The sequence below is a fragment of the Lissotriton vulgaris genome, chromosome 2_1, assembly GCF_964263255.1.
Source record: "Lissotriton vulgaris chromosome 2_1, aLisVul1.2, whole genome shotgun sequence".
Taxonomy (NCBI): Eukaryota; Metazoa; Chordata; class Amphibia; order Caudata; family Salamandridae; genus Lissotriton; species Lissotriton vulgaris.
Window position 1 is genome coordinate 84,759,456 of NC_141687.1, and position 21,165 is coordinate 84,780,620.

Consider the following 21,165-nt stretch of genomic DNA (forward strand, 5'->3'; position numbering starts at 1 on the left):
TAAGTATGCAGTTGGTCCTGAAAATGTATGAGATCGTTTAACCACTGCTTACATTTTGGAGCCCTTCCCCTCCCCACCCTCACCACACCCCCCTCCCCGCGGGCGTGTCTGTGAGGTTGTGGTTAGCGCACTTCCACTTAAGCCTAACAAGCGCCTGACATCAGGTAAAGCTGTGTCTGAGTTTAACATGGTCTGTTAGTTTTGCTAAAGATGTATTTGGGGTCCGTGCTCCACAATAACCTTATTTAAAGAAAATTGTCTAGTAAAGGAAATGGGGGACTGACCTACGGGTGTCAGAAACCAATAAAGCCTAAATTAACCACTAGTCTGAGAAACGTTCTTTCCTACGCCCCTATAGGCCCAGCAGCCGCGGTGTCGATTTTCACGCCAATCCCAGGAGGGCGCCAGTACTCCTCCAGATGCCGGCGCCGCAGCCTGGGCACCGCTGCTCACGGCACCTCCTGCCAGCACACTGCTCCCGGCCACAGTCCCGGGGGCGTATCACAGGGCAGAGCCCCCGCCTGCTGCCTAGGGGCGCACCGAAGCTGCCGGTCAGGTCCAAGCTGGAAGGCCCGGACGCCTGGGCCGTGAGTTGCGCGACCACCTCTGCAGGGCCTCTCACCAGCTTCCATCCACTCTTGGGTTCCCACATTCGCGAGGCTCTTCAGCACTGTGCCTCCGGTCTCTCCAGGCCAGCCAGCACCCGGTCGCGGCGATTCCACAGCGGCAATAGCTCCCATGTGCACCCGTCACAGCCGCCCCAGCATCCGCCTCATGCAGCCGCCATGTCGCTGCAGCAGGCCTAGGACTGTCCCTAAGCACTGCCAAGAGTCCACGGGTCGGCAGGACTCCACACCATGCTCCTGATGCTCCTGCAGTCCACCCGGCACCGTTTCACGCGAAACCGGGGTGAAAGTGATCTAAATCGGACCAGAAGGGGATATCGGAGCGTGGAGCCACGAGGAATAGCAGCCTCCCAGCTCGCCATCTCTGCCACGCCCTCCATGGTTTGTACTTTTGGCTTGCCTGACCCTGTACAGAGGGCTTCAGTTCAAGCTGGGCCAACTGTGGCGCCAGGGAACATTTGACTCTGGTGTCCTGCCACAACTCCACAAACTGAGCTAACTGCACCTTTTTGCACTTCACTCTCCGGGTAGCGAGCGCAATCATTCAAATGCTTTTTTGGGGGATATAGTGTGGGACTAGATTTTTAGAAATCAAAACAATATACAAGAATTTAAACTCATAGATCACCATGTGTTATAGTTGAATAAAAATAGTTTTAAGAGTTATACCAGAATGAAGGGTTTTTAGTGTAAAGGGACCAATGGCGCTCTGCAGGATAAACGGCTGTCAAATGGACATAGAACCAACTGTTATGGTGCTAACAGGAAAGGGGTGACCCTACTAACCCCTTACTTAGTGTTTGGAACACCAAACCCATGAACATTTGCGAAAGACCTGTGCACACAAAGTCACCAACATAGTATGTTCATATTATGCACAAAAGGACAATGGTCACCGTAGTTTTCTTGTTTCTTTTAATGCTTGTTGGCAAAAAGACCAGCCAGCCGACACTTGTTTTGTCAGAAAACCGTTAACTCTGACTCTTCAGAGCCAAGTCGTAATAGACAGTATGTGTAATCCTTAAACCGGTGATAATTCCAACCCGGTTGGGGTCTGGGATAGCGTGGAAAGGATCATGTGCAAGATGAAGACACGGGGTTCTCAACTGGTGAAAGCACTAATAGTTACGGAATCCACATTGCACTGAACGATAAATAGGGTATCCTGGGCGAGTGCTGGTGGGATACCGAATACACATGCCGGGGCCCTATGCTGCGGTTCTTTAATATGCCTGTTGGTGGGGGCCTTTCCCTGATGTACTGTATCATTATCTGCTGCTTGCACTCATAAAATCAATAAATAACGTTATAAAAAAAGAGTATAAACCATGAATGTATCTTCTTTTTTCCAGTGGCTTATGCAGCTGACTGTACCATCTAGACCACAGGCTTGGGTTGTTTAGTTTTATAGGTGCATTTATACCTATGTATACCTATCCTTCTGTTTTCAGTGCAGTTCACTTTTGAGAAACAGATGTATCATTTGTCTGCCATTGCTTCTTGTTCCCTTCTGACTACCAGCTGAATATAAAACTAAAACCTGATGCACCGCATCTATACATAACTTAAAAAAACTGTCAAGATGTCAGACATCAAGAGTGTCTTCAGGCCTTTGGATCTATTGTGGGAGCTCAGATTTAAAAAGCTAGCAGGTCTTTAAGTTGCCACTAACTGAAAAGAAAAAAAAAACAAATTCTCTAACTTTTTTATTTTTCAGTTAAAAGCCTTTTATTCTTTGATGCTTTTTTCGTGCAAATTATTTTCCAACTCATCTCCCTTGCAGGCCGAAAAACGTTTCCAAGAGCAAGGAGAACCCATGGCAACAATTTCCGGTCTCCAGTTAGTTTCAGCCCTACCGATCACTCCTTGAGCACAAGCAGTGGAAGCAGTATTTTCAGTCCAGAGTATGAGGATAACCGATTGAGGAGAAGAGGGAGTGACATAGACAATCCAACTCTGACCGTCATGGACATCAGCCCACCAAGCCGATGTATGTATGAAGTGGTAGTTAACATATTGACCAAACATTTGAAATTGGTGGTTTGGGATATAAGGATTGAGGCTACCTGTACTATTTCAGAAGGTTTTATGAGCATTTCTAAGGAAAATAATTATAAACACATTTTAAAACTGAAAAACAGTACTGGGTTTCCAAAACTTGTTTTATGTAAATACTTTAATTAAATAATTTGTATCTAGCATGCCTTGTCTTTTTAAAAACTTTCTTTAATTATATAGCTTATCCATTTTGCTGTTCCATGGAATGTTCCACAAAAAATTTAGAAAATAATTGAGGGCAATATAAAATCACTTTCGGGGAGTCCCATGTGTAACCTTCTTTAACACCTTGTATTTGGTGCCAGCTCGTGCTCTCTCCCTCTTGTGTTTTTAAAAAGATACACATACTTCCACAGAATATCTGAAATCTTTTAAGAAGTGTTGGGCATTTCTGATTATAGGTTACAAATAGTGTGATATTTACATTTGTCTGATATCTTGCTAGATCTGAACTGTAAGAGCATTGCTGAATGATTAAGGATTTCTTTCTCAGACTCTGGGTTTGATTTCTTAATACATAGAAAAAGTGTATAGCTAACTTTCTAGCTATCTACATTTATTTCTTGTGGGCCAGTTTTGTGTAAAATAGGGCAAGCTTTATTTAGTTTACATATGGCCACACTTCATACCTCATAAGTATTAAAAACAAATCCTGTTTTAACCTTGTGTAATTATCCCCAAGCACTTATTGAGAAGAAAAAGGCCATGGATAATGCAGCACTTTGCCTTTATTTTTAATCTTTTACCAAACAATAAATGAAAATGCAGTAGAAAATAGTTGAGCATTGAATACAAGAATTGCTTACACCTCAGGTCATAAATTATTTATTTATTATGTATTTATTTAAAACATTTGTAAAGCGCAACTGTCACCTTGCAGATATCCTGGCGCTGAGATAACTCTTAAGAACAGATGCATTGGGAGTGAACAGTTGAATAATTGGCAATTAATTTTTAGGGAACAGCCAGGTTTTGACCAGTTTCCTGAAAGGGAGAAGCTGTTATAAATTAACAGTGATTATAATGCAAAACCTCTAAAGGACTCAACATTTCCTATTATAGGAAGCTGTACGTACCACAACTCATGGCCCAGCAGTGCACCCCTCATGACCTCACTCATAACAACACTGATGCCCTTAAGTGATATTATTGATCTCATCACTGTTTGCATCATTGGCTGGATAGTTAGGGTAATTAAAGAGGTCTGTTGAATTTTGATTAAAACGTTGAGCATTTATGTTGAACATTCAGTGTTGAGCATTCATTCCAGGCAGTGTGTAATTGTTGTCTACGTTCCCCAATTTCTTTACTCTTGTAATTCTTTTTGTGCCTGTAGTTATGACAAAAATGAAGGAAAAATATCAACAGACATTGCTGTGAGGCTAATGAATACCTTTCAGAGTGCAACTGTTCTCTAGCCTTGATTTAAGGGCAGCACAGCAAAAACGACCAGGAACGACCTATACTCATTCAATTTTATCTGGCCTCAGTTTAGATACCTTAAGTATATCCCTTTGAGGCATTGTTCTATTTTGTATGGCACTTGAGATACCGCACCAATACTGCTATTCGATCACTAAATCTACCAAGTGGATGCCCTAAACATCAGATGTGTCCTCAACATTGAAAGAGTCCTACATGTTGAAAAGGCCTCAACGCCTTAAATATCTCTCTGCCTGTGGCCTTTGAGCTCAACTGGATGTTAGGGGTACAATAAACCAGATACCTTCTTACAACCGAAAGGCTGGAACATAATGTTTTGTATTGTAAGCATGGCCATATTCTGAGAAGGCCAACCTCCGTTGAATAAGGGCTCCACGGGGCTATGAATCAGCCAACTGCGTTGTCATAAGGCTATGGCACTTAATGATAATAGTTCCACATTGCCTTGACATCCAAATACCAAAGGACAGCCTAAAAAAGAGGCACCTCTGCCCTCCCCGCAGGGCTGCAATGTTTAGAGACAACATGTTGCCTGTGTGCTGCATAGCCAAAGGACTATTTATCTAAGAAGAATGTTACTCCAGATGATAATTCCTTAAAAGAACTGAGACACTAGAGACTGCAAAGCTCGTCCACAAAGTAACATGTACATATTCCTTCCAAAAATTGCAGCGCTAAGAGACCAAAACTTCATGTAGTGTCAAGATGTTCATGTAGTTTGTGGACTAATTTGGTCTGAAGTTCTAAAGACTATGAAGTTATTGGGGTTTGCAGTGTTGTTGGAAACTATCAAGCCATTCATTTGTAAATGTCGTAACAAGATTGTAGGCCTGTGCCCTTCAGGCAGCCTCCGATACAGGCAGTAGTGTAGCATTGAGCCACATAAACAGAAGTCTGCATAATGAATTTAAGACAAGCGTCAGTTGGTATTCCAAGCAAACATATAACTAATATTGGTTCTCCAGAATTGTATCTTTCACAAATTCACATGCTTGAATCATTTCCTGTCACTGATGTGGAAGTCACGTGGTAACTGTAGAATAGCAGTGCAGAACATAACAGCCTGAAAGGTTTTTAAATAAGTGTCACTATAGTGAAAAGATTCAGTGTCCAGCCTTTGAAATGAGTGTCCTGACCTCCACCCATCCCAGTGGTCCTCTCGCCTCAGATTTCTAGTGCATGTTATTGGAAAGAAGGTTGTAGAGCTTTGCATATTTTCAAATCGATAAATCACTTTATTCTAAATCCTTCTCTGTGCCTTTCCTTGGATTGTGTTGGATTCAGTCTCTACAACCACCCCTATATCAGGTACATAAATACATTTTTTGAAGGAAACCTCTTCAAAGACTGTACGTAATGTGTTAAAATGAGGACTTTACTAATCTTGACATGATGTGCACATATTGCCTCTATCTTGATCACAACCAGACGACTAAAATATACAGACATTTTTCTGCTGCTTTCTACAGTGACTGTCAGGTAGGATTGCTGATATGACTTTAAAAATCGAAACCAAGAGATCCTCCTGTACAAGAGAAAAATACTTACCAGTGCTATGTGGAGGGTTTTAAAGCACCACTGAAGCATATTCAAAGGATAAATGCTTTGATCTGTAGGAAAAGGTCCAAATAAAGGCTCTAAAAATCACACTGGCCTTCCTCATCTTCAACTTAGCACGACATATTGAAGAACAAGCCTTTAATACCAACTATGCTCTTTCCAACTTTTCCTAAGACAAACCAGGTAAAATCACTAACAGCTCTCCGGTTTACTACACCTTTGGTGTTCTCGTTGACATAGAGTCTACAATGCCTTGACAGCGACTGACCTGTTGACATCCATTCTGTCGACTCGTTCCTATATCAGGAAAAGGGTTACTTTCATCCTCAATTTTGCCAGAGCACATCTCTCCAAGCAAAATCCCACCTCATAATCCCGCTGAATCTCTTCAGACTAACCCAGAGGAAAAGTCAGATCCAGTTAATTCTCAGCGTCTCTAGACATGGCTGGAACGTCAGGGCATTTCGCTAGTGGGTCAACACCTGGCAGGCTCTCTGAACGCCAGGGCGGACAAACTCAACCGATGAAGTCCAGCAGATCATGATTGACACTCCATTCGGAGGTAGTGCCAGGTCTTTTTCAGCAATGGGGAGAGAACTTTGGTTGGATCTGTTGGCCACTGCAGAGAACTCGCAATGTCAGCAGTACTTCTTGCTGTAGTTTCCAAGTTGGCTTTCGCTCTGAAACGGTTTTAGTCTCCGGTGGAGCTGAGGCCTCCTGCACACCTTTGCGCCTGATAAATCCTGCCCGGAGTTCTCGAAGATCATGAACGACTGGGTCCAAGTCATCCTTGAGGCTCTGGACAGGGCTCGGAAAGTTTGGAATCCCAAGCATGGCCCTCAATCCACCAATCAGGCTGCCCCTTTGGAAGGATCTTCTGTCGCAGCAGCAGTGAAGGTTCTCCACCCGAACCTGTAAACGCACTGCCTTCATGCTTGGAGATTGAGCAGAGACAGTTGACAGCTTTCGACCTTCCACCCGAAGTTTGCAGTGTTATCTTGGCAGCCAAGCGTCCCTCCACTAAAATGGCATACGCATACCGTTGAGGCAAGTTTGTGGGATGCTGTGCAGAAAAACATGTTGACCCCCTTTTTGCTCCCCTTTGACAGGGCTCTGCTGTGAGAACCGATTAAACTCAAACTGATTTTTCTGGGTTGATAACCAACTGTTTGTGGGGTATGTTGGAGTAAAGGAGGGAAAGGCTGTGCAGAACTGGACTGTCTCCCTGCGAATCATGATCTGCATCAAAATCTTCTGTGCATTGGCCAAGAAGCACCCCCCTGAGGGCTTGCGTGCTCATTCCACCAGGACTAAGGCTAAAGCCACTGTGTTGGCACGCAGAGTCCTAGTCCTGGACGTCTGCCAGGCAGCAACGTGGGCTTCTCTGCACACGTTCACCAAACACTACTGCCTGGATTATTCGGTCAAGTGGGACGGGCACATTGTCTAGTGTACATATATAAAAAAATTAAAAAGGATCCTAATACTTTTTTTTAAAGATCTGTTTTATTGCCATTTATGAAACAAAGTAACTTTTCTACATTCCGTATATTTTCATATCTGCAGCAATGATGTTATCGCAAATTTAGTTTCCATCATTCTCTCTTGCTATCACATTATTTATGCACTTCTGAATCAAGCTATCAGCTCTCTACGGCATTAATATCATGGTTATTTTGTCCAACATGCTCATTGCTTCTAGCTTCACGTTAATGATACATAGACCCTTCCCTATGGCAGCGAGTATAAAGGTGAGTGGCTAGGTTTATTATCAACACTAAACATCACATGTATATTTAGAGCGCATATGTGACGGCCATATAATAATTCCGAAAATAAAGAAGAGATAAAGAAACAAACAGCTAAAGTAAACTAAAATAAAAGGGAACACTAACATCGCATCTACAAACTTTGTCATTAACTAACAACTACACGTTATCTTCATTAACAAAGGCCATGTGGTTAGTGCTACTAGTCTGTCGGGGGCCACCAGAGGAGGGGGAGGAAGAGTGGAATACCAAGAGAGCCCACTATAATTAAGGGCAGGGATCAGCAACAGATGGATCGAGAGAGGCATCTTAGCAGCGTCTTGATATAGATAGGGGGCTATCCCAGTCCGCTCTCCCAGGACTCAATCTCGCCAAGCTTGTCAGTTAGTCATTAGGGGTTGAGTGCCTACCCTGGTCTATCAGTCGGTCTTGCTTGCCTGTGTCTCCTGATCCGGTGTGTTGCGTGTATCCCATGCAGTATGTCCACCCACGGTATCCTCCCTTATCAGGGCCTTCTCTGCTCTAGCCCAACGGGACACATCGGTTTCCCAATCTACCACCAAGGGACTTAACGGCGCCTTCCACCTAAGAGCTATTTGTCTCTTAGCCAAGAGGAAAGCCAGATTCACAAACCTGTGGCCCATTCTTTTGGTTTTAGGTCTTGGCAAGAGACCCAGAAGGCACACCTCCTGGGAGTGTACTAACTTGCGCCCCAAGAACCTGTTGACAGTGTCAACTACCCTTTTCCAGTAATCTTTAAGCCCATGGCATGACCATACCATATGATCATAGTTGGCATCAAGTAATAAGCATCTGGCGCTCTCCTAATCTTCCCTACTATATACTACATTCGGCCTGTGTGGGGTAAGCTAAGTTCTATGTAGGATATTGAACTGTAGGAGGTTAAAAGCTGCATTTCTAAACACTTTTTTGGGCCTCGCAGGACCTTTTGCCACTCCTCAGTCAGCTGTCTATTTAGGGTGCCCTCCCATCTTTCCGTCACTCGATGCATAGGCCGGGTAGTCATTTCACTTATTGCTAGGTAAAACCATTTCACCAGGTGGCCCGCCGTACCCAATGTTACCATTGCATGAAAGCCCGCATAAGTGGCAGGTTCTACCGTGCCACCTCCACACTGCTCAGCCAGTGCTTCCCGTATCTTATGGTAGTTTAAAAACTGTCCCTGTGGTAAGTCCTGATATTCCATAAAGTCTTCCAACGGGAGCAGCGTGCCATCTAGATAACCGTCCCCAACCGTCAACACTCCTGCTTCCTCCCAGCCCTGCAACTGGCGCTGCGTAAAATGGAGACCCATCCCTACCTGCGGGAATCCCATAAGAGGAATACTTGGTGTGTAAAGCTGCCTTTCTTTGGATCTCGCTGTGCATCTATCCACATGCCATCCTGGCCATTACCAGCAGTTTGAGGGAGCGCCAAAAGGCAATATTTGCCTGTAAAGCTCTCACGGTACCACCAAGGGTCCTCTCAAAGAGGTCCACCTGCCACTGAGCGCAAAGTCCCCATACATTTGAACTTCTGGCGACGGTTGAGCATTCTAGGGAGCAAGGCCACTTGAGTAGTACTAACCGGCAGTGATAATGTATCAAGCCCTCTCTCCGCCAGCCACCTGGCCAGCCACTGGAGCTGCGCCAGGTGGCTGGTCAGAAGCACCTAACCCACCCCCCGTTAATGGAAGTTGCAGCGTTTGCAGAGAAACCCTATTGCGTCCACCATCCCATATTAAATCTCTCCATAAAGTATCCAAGGGGTGAAACCAACTCCTAGGGATTACCACAGGCAGGTTGACGAAAATTTATAACTATTGTGGCAGCACCACTATCTTGGACATTGCCCCCCTGGCTATTACCGGCAGTTTGAGGGAGCGCCAAAAGGAGACATTTGCTCGTAAAGCTCTCAGGGCACCACCAAGGGTCCCCTCAAGGATGTCCACCTGACTGTGGTAAACCTGTATTCCTAGGTACTGGAATGAGGTTGATGCCCATTCCAGGTCTGACGGGATATCCAACGGTTTGTCGAGGGCAGGGCTCAATGGGAACACACAAGTTTTCGATTTATTTATATGTAGACCAGAGAGCTTAGCAAAATCCTCAAAAATCCGCAATACAATCGGAATACCGCATGACCCATTTTGCAGGTAGATTAGTACGTTGTCGGCGTATAAAGATATTATATGGTGTGTCCCGTCAAGAGCCACCCCAAGCCTCTCACTTTCCAGCCTAAATCGCTCCACTAGTGGCTCCATAGCCAGAGCGAAGAGCAATTGCGACAGAGGGCACCCTGACTGGTTCCTCTATATATAGAATAAGGGGTAGAGACCGCAGCGCCTGTGCGCACACGTGCTCTAGGTGCCTTATACAGAAGGCGGACCCATTGAGACAAGCCATTTCCCATCTGCATTTCCCCCATAACCGCTAGCATGAAGTCCCATCTTAACAAATCGAAGGCCTTTTCTAGGTCTACCGCTACTACTTCAGTTTCAGGATAGTCCCCCAAGTCATTATGAAACATGACATGATATAACCTCAAATTATCGGATGTGGAGCGTGACAGGATGAAACCGCTTTGGTCTGTATGGACCAGCCTCTGCATCAGTGGTAGAAGCCTAGTCGCCAATGCCGTACTTAGGATTCTAAAATCAACGTTTAACATGGACAGGGGCCAAAATTCCGTCGCCTCGGCTACATCTTTCTTTGTCTTTGGTAGGGGAATCACCATTGCTTCGCTAATTGACGCTGGTAATTGCTTCTCCTGTAGCGCGGTCGCATAGACCCGTTCCAGCCTCAGGGCCAAGATTTCCAGGAAGGAGGAGTAAAGTTCAGCCAGGAGGCCGTCTGGCCCAGGTGTTTTCCCCGCGCCATCTCCTTGATGGCCACTCTAATTTCCCCAGCCTTCACCAGCAGTGCCAGCGTGTCTCGGGAGTCTTGGTCTAAACCTCGCAATCCTACCTCTTCTAAGTATTCCATTATATCCTCTCCCTGTAATTCTCCCAGTGGCCCGTAGAGATTCTCATAGTACTCTCAAAAGGAATCAATAATGTCCGTCGGGGAGCATTTATATGCCCCTCCCTGTCACGGATACTGGGAATTGGAGTTCCCCTGCTGTCTGTTCTGCTAACGCAGGCCAGCAGCCTCCCCGCTCCACTCCCCTCCCCACTGTACTCCCCTCCACATGTTGCCGCTCTTGGTATGTTCGGTAGTCCAAAGTCTGTAGCCTATTCCATGTAGCGTTACAGAGGCTCCTCACTTTTGTCAGTCGACCCTGCACTGCAGCCCCACCCTCCATCTCGCTATCCAGTGCCAAAATCTGAACCTCTATGGAGTCCTCCCGGGTAATCTCCCGTCTAGCCCCCACTACCTGCTCTAAACATTGTCCTCGGATTATCACTTTAAAGGCGTTCCATTCCATCAAATGGGAGCTAGCAGTGACATGGTTTTCCACAAAATAAGAGGCCATGGCTTCAGAGAGGCGTTGATTAAAGCATTCATCTTCCAGCAGGGTAGGATAAGGGGATTGGGGCCTGTAGAAAATAAATACAAACTTGGTGAACATTATCGGCGCCATCTTGCCCCCTTTTCCAAGCCCATTCGTGCGCGTAAGCGGCAGCCATTTTGAGCACCATGGCCTTCCTGCCCCTCGCTGATAGCCAGCGCGTCTCTCTCTCTCTTAACCTCGCAAGCATTCCCCCGCACGCTGACAACCCCCGCTCTCTCATGCCTTGGGTCATAAACCCCTCTCCAGCGCAGCTTCACCACGGAATCCCATCCTGTTCCCAGCGCGACACCTCCCCTCATTCCTTTCATGGCCTCAAACCCTTTTGATGCAAACCCCCTTTTCCTGTGTCCCCGTTTGTCTTCCCTGTTCCCAGGCCGCCACCTGACTCTGCGGATACTGTTTATTACCCCGTACAGTAGGAAGCTTCCCCTCCCCATCAAAAGACCCCCGAACCGATCAAAGCCCCCACCCCATGAGATCCGATCAAACCCCATGCATTCCGTGAATCGGCGGAATGCCCTGCTGCGCGACAACCATCACCTGTTGTGACCGGGGTGGGGAATCCAACTGTAAATGTATGTGGGAACGGGTCTGAAGGGGAGATTCCGAGGATGTTCTTTCAAGTACTAAAATATTACGAGAATGTGTTATGTGCAATAAAGGTCGTAAACCCTAGTATAAGAGGCCAGGCCTCAGAGATGTGGTTAGAGCACCTCGTGACGATACTTGCTGTCTGAATTGATGTGTTCTCCTCCGGAGAGAATAAAATCCTCGTTTCCCGCCTTCCAGTCTCCAGCGCCTGCTTCTTCATTGATTAATATTGGTGGGTCATAGAGGCGATACCGCCGGGCAACATAAAAGGGTTTTTGGTTACCGGTTGTCTTTGGAACCCTTTTTAACAATTGGCGTCCCAAACGTGGGGCCCATCAGCGACTCGTGGATCCAGTGGGAGAGGTCCCGACGACAGAGTGAACGACTGCAACGATCGGAAGGTACCCTGTCCGATAGACCCTCGTCTGACAGCCGATCATCCGAACTTCACTGGTTCCGAACAGACCTCTCTCGAGTGATCTACGGTCCTGACTGGGAACCATCAGGAGTGCCACGAGAAGTACGAAGAGAAGAGGACGATCGGGCGCTGGATTCGGAAGACGAGAAACTGTCCATGCGGTCCGGGTAAGGTCGTGTAAACACGACGAATTGCGAAAGTGATAGATAATTGAAAGTAATTGATAATTGTTGAGAAAATACTAGTATTACTTTGTGTTAATTTATTGGAGATTCACTGTCTACAAACGGAGAAACAACAGGCTCTCCCTTTATAAACAGCGAAGGATAGGTACGCACCCGTCGGACCTATCTTTCTCCCCCACTGAACAATTGCCCCTTCCCCCTATTGATTAACTGTTATAAATTGTTTTCTGGAGATTCTCTGTCTGCAAACAGGGAAAAATAGGTCCCCTCTTTGCAGATAGTGAAAGGGTAGGTGACGCGAACTTTTGCGAGCCTACTTATTCTCCCCATTGACCATATTGATTTTTTATTTTTGACCTAACATTGATTGATTGCTCAGAATTGGTTCATGAGGTATTCACTACGTGCAAACAACGTAGAATAGAAATATTCTGTCTAGTCTTTGCGCGCAGTGATAAGATAGGTAGTGCTGACTATTATCCCATTGTGATCCGTCATGCCTGTCTTCTCCCCACTGGTCAATAGCCTGTTTAACCCGGACCGCTTATTAGAGATGAACCATCCGGCTCCGCTGGAAGGCACCCCTAATAAGGACATGTTCATGAAGCATGGATTAATTGCTATAGCCTATAGTAAGCTGTGGCATAAATATACGAAAAGGGATCGAGAAAGACAGTGGCCACTGAGAGGATCCTTTGATCTCGACAAAATAGAAACAGTAGAAATAGCCCTTCGTAGGAATGAAACAACACCTATTATGCTCGATAGTCTCGGTATGTGGCGCAAAGAAGCCACGCAACGAAGGGAAGGCGACGAATTTAGAAAAGGTGAAGGGACACGACGGACAACCCTCCAAACGTCTAGTAGGCAAAGGGAAGGGCCAGCGATGGCACAGCCCCGAGGAGTAGACATGAAAAGCGAATGGCGTAAAGGGATGTGCCGACAAGCCAACCCCGGAACACAACGACCCGAAGGTAATCCCCCGACATTACGCACAGGACGGACAGATTTAAAACAAAACCAATGTGCTTTCTGTAAATGTCTTGGACACTGGAAAGCCCAATGCCCGACTCTGCAGAGCATAGGTAAGAATGGAGGGTTGACAGAAAGGACGGACCGACAGAAAGGAAAAAGACGTGAGATAAAAACCAATCAGACTAGTGCAGACAGAACAGACAGGACCACCCCGTTCGATTATGCTCGGTGGCACAGATTTCGTCAGACCAATTTTAACGACATGTTAGAGTTCTGGGACTGATTGCTCTCTGTTGCTCCCCCACTCTGAAACACAAACACAACTGCAGGTCAGTATAAACAACCCCCCCCGTTAGAGAAAAGATTCAAGAAAGCCAAGCGTCTGTTATATAACTTAGGATTTAATTACGGTAAAACACACAACCAACAGTAAATAGAATAACTAGTAGAACTCTCTAAAAAGCAAACTTGACTAATAGGAAAAATACAAAACATGTTATGCTCACTCCGGAAGTCCTCGAAATGTAACAGTTCGATGGTCCCGCCCATCCGAAACACATAGCACGTGTGGGGCGGGGCCTGCCAGCAACCATGGGCCAAAAGGAGACCGCTGGCGAGAAGGTCCTGGAGGCTCCACCAAGCAGGCAATGAAATGGTCTTCCCATACTGCCCTTCCAGGGATGGCGTCCCCCGGGCCGCGAGTAGGGAGGGGGCGGATGAAAATGACCCCCTCCCTCGTATCTCCTGGTCCGGCCATCACGAATTCCTCCATCGAACGGATGCAGGGTGGGCAGGGAGGAAGAGGCGACGCGGACGAGCCTCTTCCACCTCCACAGGTAGGAGGCTTCCCTGCCCTGGCCCGACGCCGATGTCCTCCAGCCGGGCGACGGCCATATACCTACGCTGCACAGGAAATATAATGTCCGGTTGGTGTATTTCCGCAACACAGGACATACAATGCCCGACTGGTATATTTTCTCAGCACAGGACATACAAAGACCCGGCTGGTATACTTGCGTAGTACAGGACATACAATGTCCAACGGGCATATTTACGGAGCACCGGATGTACAGTGGTCCCCCAAGAGTCGGAATCAGGGGTGTAGGGTGGTCATCATGTGCGCCCCTGATTCCAAGAGACGGCGTAGGATGCACCGGGAGAGGAAGACGGCACGGTGAGCCTCCCTCACCTCCCCAGATGAAGGCTCCACTGCTGCACCCTGGCGCCCCGAACCAAAATGTCCTGCTCCAGCAACAGGATGCTCCGTCTTTCGCCATCACAAGAAGTTTCTTCCTCTCCTGATAGATACGACGAAGGGCGGTTGCTGCAGGGCCTCAAAATGGCGTCTGGGCCCTCGAAAGGCGGGTCTAGGCCGCTGGAGTAACTTTGTCCGAAATTGCAACTCGGGCGCTTGCCCACCTGGGCGCAAACCCCCACCATCGACAAACATCCCCTCGACTTTGAAGATTCTACCAAAGTCCCAAGAGCCCTCGGCCCCTTCAGGCTTCCGGTGAGGAACAGTTGCATTGATCTCAAATGAAATAACCACGGCACAGCAACAAGATGGCGGTGCTCTCGTGTCTGCATCAGCTTCCGTCTGAACCACCCAGGAACATTATGGGCTAACGAACTCGAACAAGTTCCGGCTGAACATCAACATGACCCGGTAAGAGAGACTCTACCCCCTCCCTCTCTTGATTGACGGTCCACACCACCAGCCCCTTTGTTAGCACAGTTTTCTTTTGGACTACCGAAAGGGACTCTGGTCCAACCGCCAATTGTCGGGGATATTTTGTCCCTGATGCTACTTCCGGACTAAACCGGCCTCGCCCAAAATGGCGCTGGTATCAATGGAAACTAACGGATGCCTCGTGGTGTTCCTTAGCTAATGAAACTTGATGTACTAGGATATATATATATGCGAACCATTGCGCACTCGATGTTAAAGGGAGGAGGGTTCACTTGGCGAACATTTAAGAAGGGTTCCGTAAAAATGTTGATTTCAATGAACAGTTTATTTTTGATATTTGATGTAACTGATATATAACGTCGCTTATGATGCACACCCGCGGTTTACATCTAGGAAATGTGATTACGATGAGCTTGACTGTGTTTCCATCTATGAACTGAAATGCCCCTGATTCCTTCGTCACGCAATGAAATGTTTTTGGTTACTTGCAAATAATTAATTAGACCCTTTTTACATGTTCTTGTACTGCAAAATAACCCCCTACTGTATGTGCTTCCATCGACGACATGTCAGGCCAAAATATGAATTGCGCTCTCACATTTTACATACTGAATAATTCTACAAATAAAGGTCTTAAAAAAGGCTATGGATAGGCATCGCGTACTTTTGTAAATACGGGTATCGGTGGGAGGGTTTTTCTGTGCGCAACTGTTCTGCTCTCTTTTTAAGGTTATCCGAGAAATGGTTGTTCGGCCCTGGGTTGATGGTCAAATCGAAGGTATGATACGCTGCCTCCAAGATATGCGACTAAGCTCAGGAACTGACGTATGAAGAAGGACCTCGACTTCAGAGACTGGGTAAAGTAAAATGGTGTGATTGATAAATTGTTATAAGGATATGGTGGTCGAAGGTACTAAGGTACAGGGTCGAACGAAGAACTGGTATGCCTTAAGAACATCACAGCTTTGGGAATGATTTAGGGACCCCGATGACCGGATACATCTACGAAACCGGATACCTCGCGCTAGGCACCTCTGATTCCTCTTTTTAGCGTTTTTCACTACACACGATCCTTAATGCCATCCTCGAACCTCCCCATGAACCGCCTATCACATTGCCTGCCCCCATGACTTTAAGAAACCAGAACCCTAAGGGATTATATCCCGAAGAGATAAGTACGAGTATGTGGTAAGTAAAGGATTTTTGTGCCCTTACATTTGATGTGTTCGAATGTTGTCCCCCTACCTCCCCTTTTCTCCCCCTTTTCCCTCTGCAGGTTACATTAGAATCCCGATTAGAGTATCATAAGGGATCTGGAACCACGTCACGCCCGATGCATGAAGACGGACTAACGCTACAAAATGGCACAACAAGGACGCTCTCACGACCTTTTTACCAAATCTAACGCTTTTCTGTCCCAAAACTGCATGCTTCCTACCTCCTAACACAGACCCGAAACGTCTAACGTTGGGTAACGCACTGAATAGCCCAAACAATACACGGTCATTCTCTATGTCACACGTGTACTGTTCGGCCTATTGTCTCACTCTCTCTCTCTCTCTCTCTCTCTCTCTCTCTCTCTCTCTCTTTTACTCTCTCTCTCTCTCTCTCTCTCTCTCTCTCTCTCTCTCTCTCTCTCTCTCTCTCTCTCTCTCTCTCTCTCACTCACTCTTCCACCCCTCCACACTTTCCCTCTTCCTAGCAACTGGCACCTAATTGGCGAACCTGGTGCACCTCCTGATTGGCCCCAAATACCACAAGTATTTGCACAAATTTGTCCTAAATAAAATTGTATTGGTACCACGTTACTACCTCTCCTTTTCTACTAAAATATGGATGAAATTTAAATTGGCCGATAGGAAAGGGACAGGTAAGACGACTAAGGTTCCCTAAATTTGACCCACCCTCAGGGAACTATTTGTCAGTGGCTTCTATGATAAAATGTGTCTGTGGTAATGCGACCATCCCCATTGCAAATTGTCTCCGTACCCCAAGCTGTAAGAAATGATCGAGACACCCCCATCTACCCAAAATGCCCCCAGTTTGGTATCCATAAGATCCCTCCTTCCCTGAGGATAAGTTTAATAATTATTGCAAACCACCCCTCCCGAGTTTTTGTAGTAACCAGGTTGCGAGGATTTATATAGAAAGTTAGAAGGATGTGTGCAAAGTTGAAAATTAGATTGAAAAAACGAAAGAACTTGTTGCAGTAAGCCTGGTTGAAAATAAGATGTTTTTATGTAATGCAGACTTGTTTAGCCTATGTTCATCCCTCAGAAGGATGCCTATCAGACTATGGTGAATAGCACGTTGCACTTTTTGTAAAATACAAGGCCCTGAAGACCAGCCTAGCCTTTCAAGACTTGTACTAGGGAAATGGGTCTCTGCCAGAAGAACTGACATCTACTATAATAGACATATGACAAATAAACGTAATAATCATCAGAGCGTCAAAGAATTAGCCAACAAAAGGAAGTTGTAAGGAATCCAGCAAACCCATCATCAATCGTTTATACGTTAGCCGCAAGAATCTCCAATGTAGCGAGTGCTTACCCCAGTTGCTTGGTGTTGGGAGAGAAATAGACTTATGTAATTACCTTTTTCTGCAAAATCTCTAAAGACTGTCTTTTCAAAACTCATTTAAGGGTATCACTGTCGGAGGAGAAAGAGACCGGATGTGGGAGCACGCGGCCTGACTGCGGATTGTGGAACATCAGCGACGGAGGCCGAGGCGAGACCACAGCAGCAAGGAGACGCCGGACGGGGCACTGTTTCAAACAAAGCTAAGGAAAGGGGTGACCTGAAGCCCCTGCTATATGATCAACGTGTGCCAAAAGCCCCCGCTCTCTGAACATGGTTACGGACTCGCCTATCGCAAACTCTCCGCCTCCCCCTGATCTGTTCCCGACTTGGCCTTGCTCCATCCCCTCCTCCTCCGACCTACCATAAGGACTGTTCACACCTGCACCTTTCCACCCGAACTCCCAAGTTCCTCCAAATCCTACCGAGCTACCCAGAGAAGAGTACTCCCTGCGTCAGAAGGGAGGGAGCTCCGACTAAATAGACCACGAACTATGTTAAATCCCAGAGCGATGACCTAGAACTCCACCAAGGGTCGCCCCCGAAGAAAAGATAAACAAAGTCTGTGGTTCTGCCCGCTACCAAGCACCCTGAAGATGATGGAAGCAACAGGAAATGCCCACCACAGAGACTTAAGGAACGAACAAATCTCACAATTCTGGAACAATTGCATTTTCCATTGCAAAATCTATGCTCTGCATTTCGGAAGAAGATGCACCTGCGCCAAAACAGTAACGCATTGCTCCTATGAGGCCTGGCGAAACAAGACAAAATGTACCCCTGCCCGCAGACCTCCAACGACTCAATCCACATGAACATTCCTGTTGACGGACCGAATTGTAATCCAGGTGCTTAACAGTGCCAACAGAAGATGACCAAAAGACAACGAGAACTCTGATATTTTTACTGTCTCTCCTTTCTCTCCCAAGCACCATTGGACTGACTATGCACTCGCCGTATACAAAAAGGACTTACTTATATGATAAATTACCAGTTCTTATTCTATGATCTGTACCCAACGCCCTCGCTACGTAATTCTAGTCTGATATTGCATTACGATGACTTTTTCTGCAACGAACTTAACGATGAACCCGCCTACTAAATGATGAGATTTTTCAATATGATGTTTACAATGTGATGTTTATGTACAGTTCTTTCGCCTAAGTCCCCTCTCCCTTACTTATGGTCGCTGCATATAGATGTAGATAGGAGATAGGCCAGCAAGATGTCTTGGAAATGTTAAAGGGAGGACTGTAGAAAATAAATACAAACTTGGTGAACATTATCGGCGCCATCTTGCCCCCTTTTCCAAGCCCATTCGTGCGCGTAAGCGGCAGCCATTTTGAGCACCATGGCCTTCCTGCCCCTCGCTGATAGCCAGCGCGTCTCTCTCTCTCTTAACCTCGCAAGCATTCCCCCGCACGCTGACAACCCCCGCTCTCTCATGCCTTGGGTCATAAACCCCTCTCCAGCGCAGCTTCACCACGGAATCCCATCCTGTTCCCAGCGCGACACCTCCCCTCATTCCTTTCATGGCCTCAAACCCTTTTGATGCAAACCCCCTTTTCCTGTGTCCCCGTTTGTCTTCCCTGTTCCCAGGCCGCCACCTGACTCTGCGGATACTGTTTATTACCCCGTACAGTAGGAAGCTTCCCCTCCCCATCAAAAGACCCCCGAACCGATCAAAGCCCCCACCCCATGAGATCCGATCAAACCCCATGCATTCCGTGAATCGGCGGAATGCCCTGCTGCGCGACAACCATCACCTGTTGTGACCGGGGTGGGGAATCCAACTGTAAATGTATGTGGGAACGGGTCTGAAGGGGAGATTCCGAGGATGTTCTTTCAAGTACTAAAATATTACGAGAATGTGTTATGTGCAATAAAGGTCGTAAACCCTAGTATAAGAGGCCAGGCCTCAGAGATGTGGTTAGAGCACCTCGTGACGATACTTGCTGTCTGAATTGATGTGTTCTCCTCCGGAGAGAATAAAATCCTCGTTTCCCGCCTTCCAGTCTCCAGCGCCTGCTTCTTCATTGATTAATATTGGTGGGTCATAGAGGCGATACCGCCGGGCAACATAAAAGGGTTTTTGGTTACCGGTTGTCTTTGGAACCCTTTTTAACAGGCCCTCTTAGGAGTATATAAATCATACAGTGAAGAGTAATAAGAATATTCTCTTTTTTGCTTATTGTTCAGTCTCCAAACATCTATTAATTCCGATCCCCTGATCGATCCAGGTCATGAGTCCCTTAGCCATAGCGGCTGCTACTGTACCTCGTACCGGGGGAGTAGATCTATCCCATCCCAGATCGCATACACAATGAAAGTCGCCTCCTAGGATCAGGTCATAAACCTGATCTCTGTGCGTAAATGCTTCCCAACGCTATGTTCCTGCCGTTTAACTTGCCTCTAACCACGACAGATCTCCCCTCTGTATCTATAAGTTTCCGGGATACCTGGAAGGGAACCCGAGGCCTAACCCACACCAGCACCCCTTTCGCGAATGCTGAATAAGTAATTGCTAATAACTGTCCTCGCCAACGACGTCCTAGCTTAGCCACTTCTACCTCCGTAAGGTGGGTCTCCTTCAGCAATACCACGTGAGCTCCCCGCCTCCCAAACCCTTGAGTGGACTGACAACGGTTAGCTGCCCAAACCTACAGAGAAACTGCATTACACTAACCTGCAGTAAATATTTAAGCTCAAAGCCACTGGTGCAAGGACCTAAACAACCGACACAAAGCCACAGAGCTAAGACCTAAGGGGAGCTTGGCCGTCACCACAGGCATCCAGCAAGTGCACCAGCAAACACCTAGACTGCGCCAGCCGTAATTTGCCTGTCCAGCCCTTATCCAGGGGCGCATCTTGCCTTTGTCAACCCTCTCCATGACCCCATGCAATGCAGGCTAGCACCTACTCCCATACCATTAAAACAGGGGGAAGAGGAGAGCGGCAGTGCAAAAGAGGAGGGTGGTGGGGAAAGAGACAAATGGAAACCTGAAATAACAGCCCATCAATTAGATAATATCATCTGCTGTGTTCGTAGTCACAATCAGTAGCTGGACACTCTCACTGCGGGATACATCAGAGTCCGATTCATTCGTCCTTTTCTTTGATCCTGTGTCGCCATCCAACGACTACCTCTGGCCCTGTATTATGGCCACCACTGCCTGTAGCGCCTCCGCTCTTTCCTTAGCAGTCTGTGATGGGTTCGGTTTCTTCGAGTTCCACCGTAGCTGACTTCTGAACCACTTCCGGGGCTCCCTGACTGCAGGCTGGGGCACCCTCGGGAGCACCTGAGGCCAGTCCTCCGTTTTATAGGCTTCCAACCATTCCCAAGCAGCTGCAGGGTCCTCACAAAAGTGTGTCTACCCATCTAGCACTATCCGCTGCCGGGCCAGGAACATCACAGGCTCATCTCAGGCGTCCGGCCGCCACTGTTTCCCAGGTCGCGCTCCACCGGTGCACTCACGGTTCCACTCCGACTGGGCCTGCCACCCCCCTGGTCGGATTGGAGAATGAAACCTCCAGCACTTCTCTCACATCCAAGGGGCTTCTCCCAGCCCTGGCTTAAGTTTGGAGGCCCTCGCTCCGCATGCTGGTGGGGGGGGGAGAATCCAGGCTCTATTAGTCCCCGGTGGTGAGCGGGATTCCCAGCCTTCCACACCGCTCACCCCCGCTTAGCGTGGCGGCAGCAGCAGTGTAAATTCCCCTGTTCCCTGCAGGGCCCCGCTGCTCCCCGATATCCTCTTCG

General features: G+C 47.1%; 1 protein-coding gene across 1 annotated transcript in view; it reads left to right on the top strand.

The window, feature by feature from the left end:
• MAP3K2 (mitogen-activated protein kinase kinase kinase 2) overlaps nucleotides 1–21,165 on the top strand; it is a 409,487-nt gene that overhangs the window by 265,891 nt on the left and 122,431 nt on the right. The window contains exon 12 of the mRNA XM_086954496.1: nucleotides 2,410–2,616. Coding sequence (XP_086810622.1) covers nucleotides 2,410–2,616 — 207 coding nt within the window. The remainder of the gene's footprint in view (nucleotides 1–2,409; nucleotides 2,617–21,165) is intronic.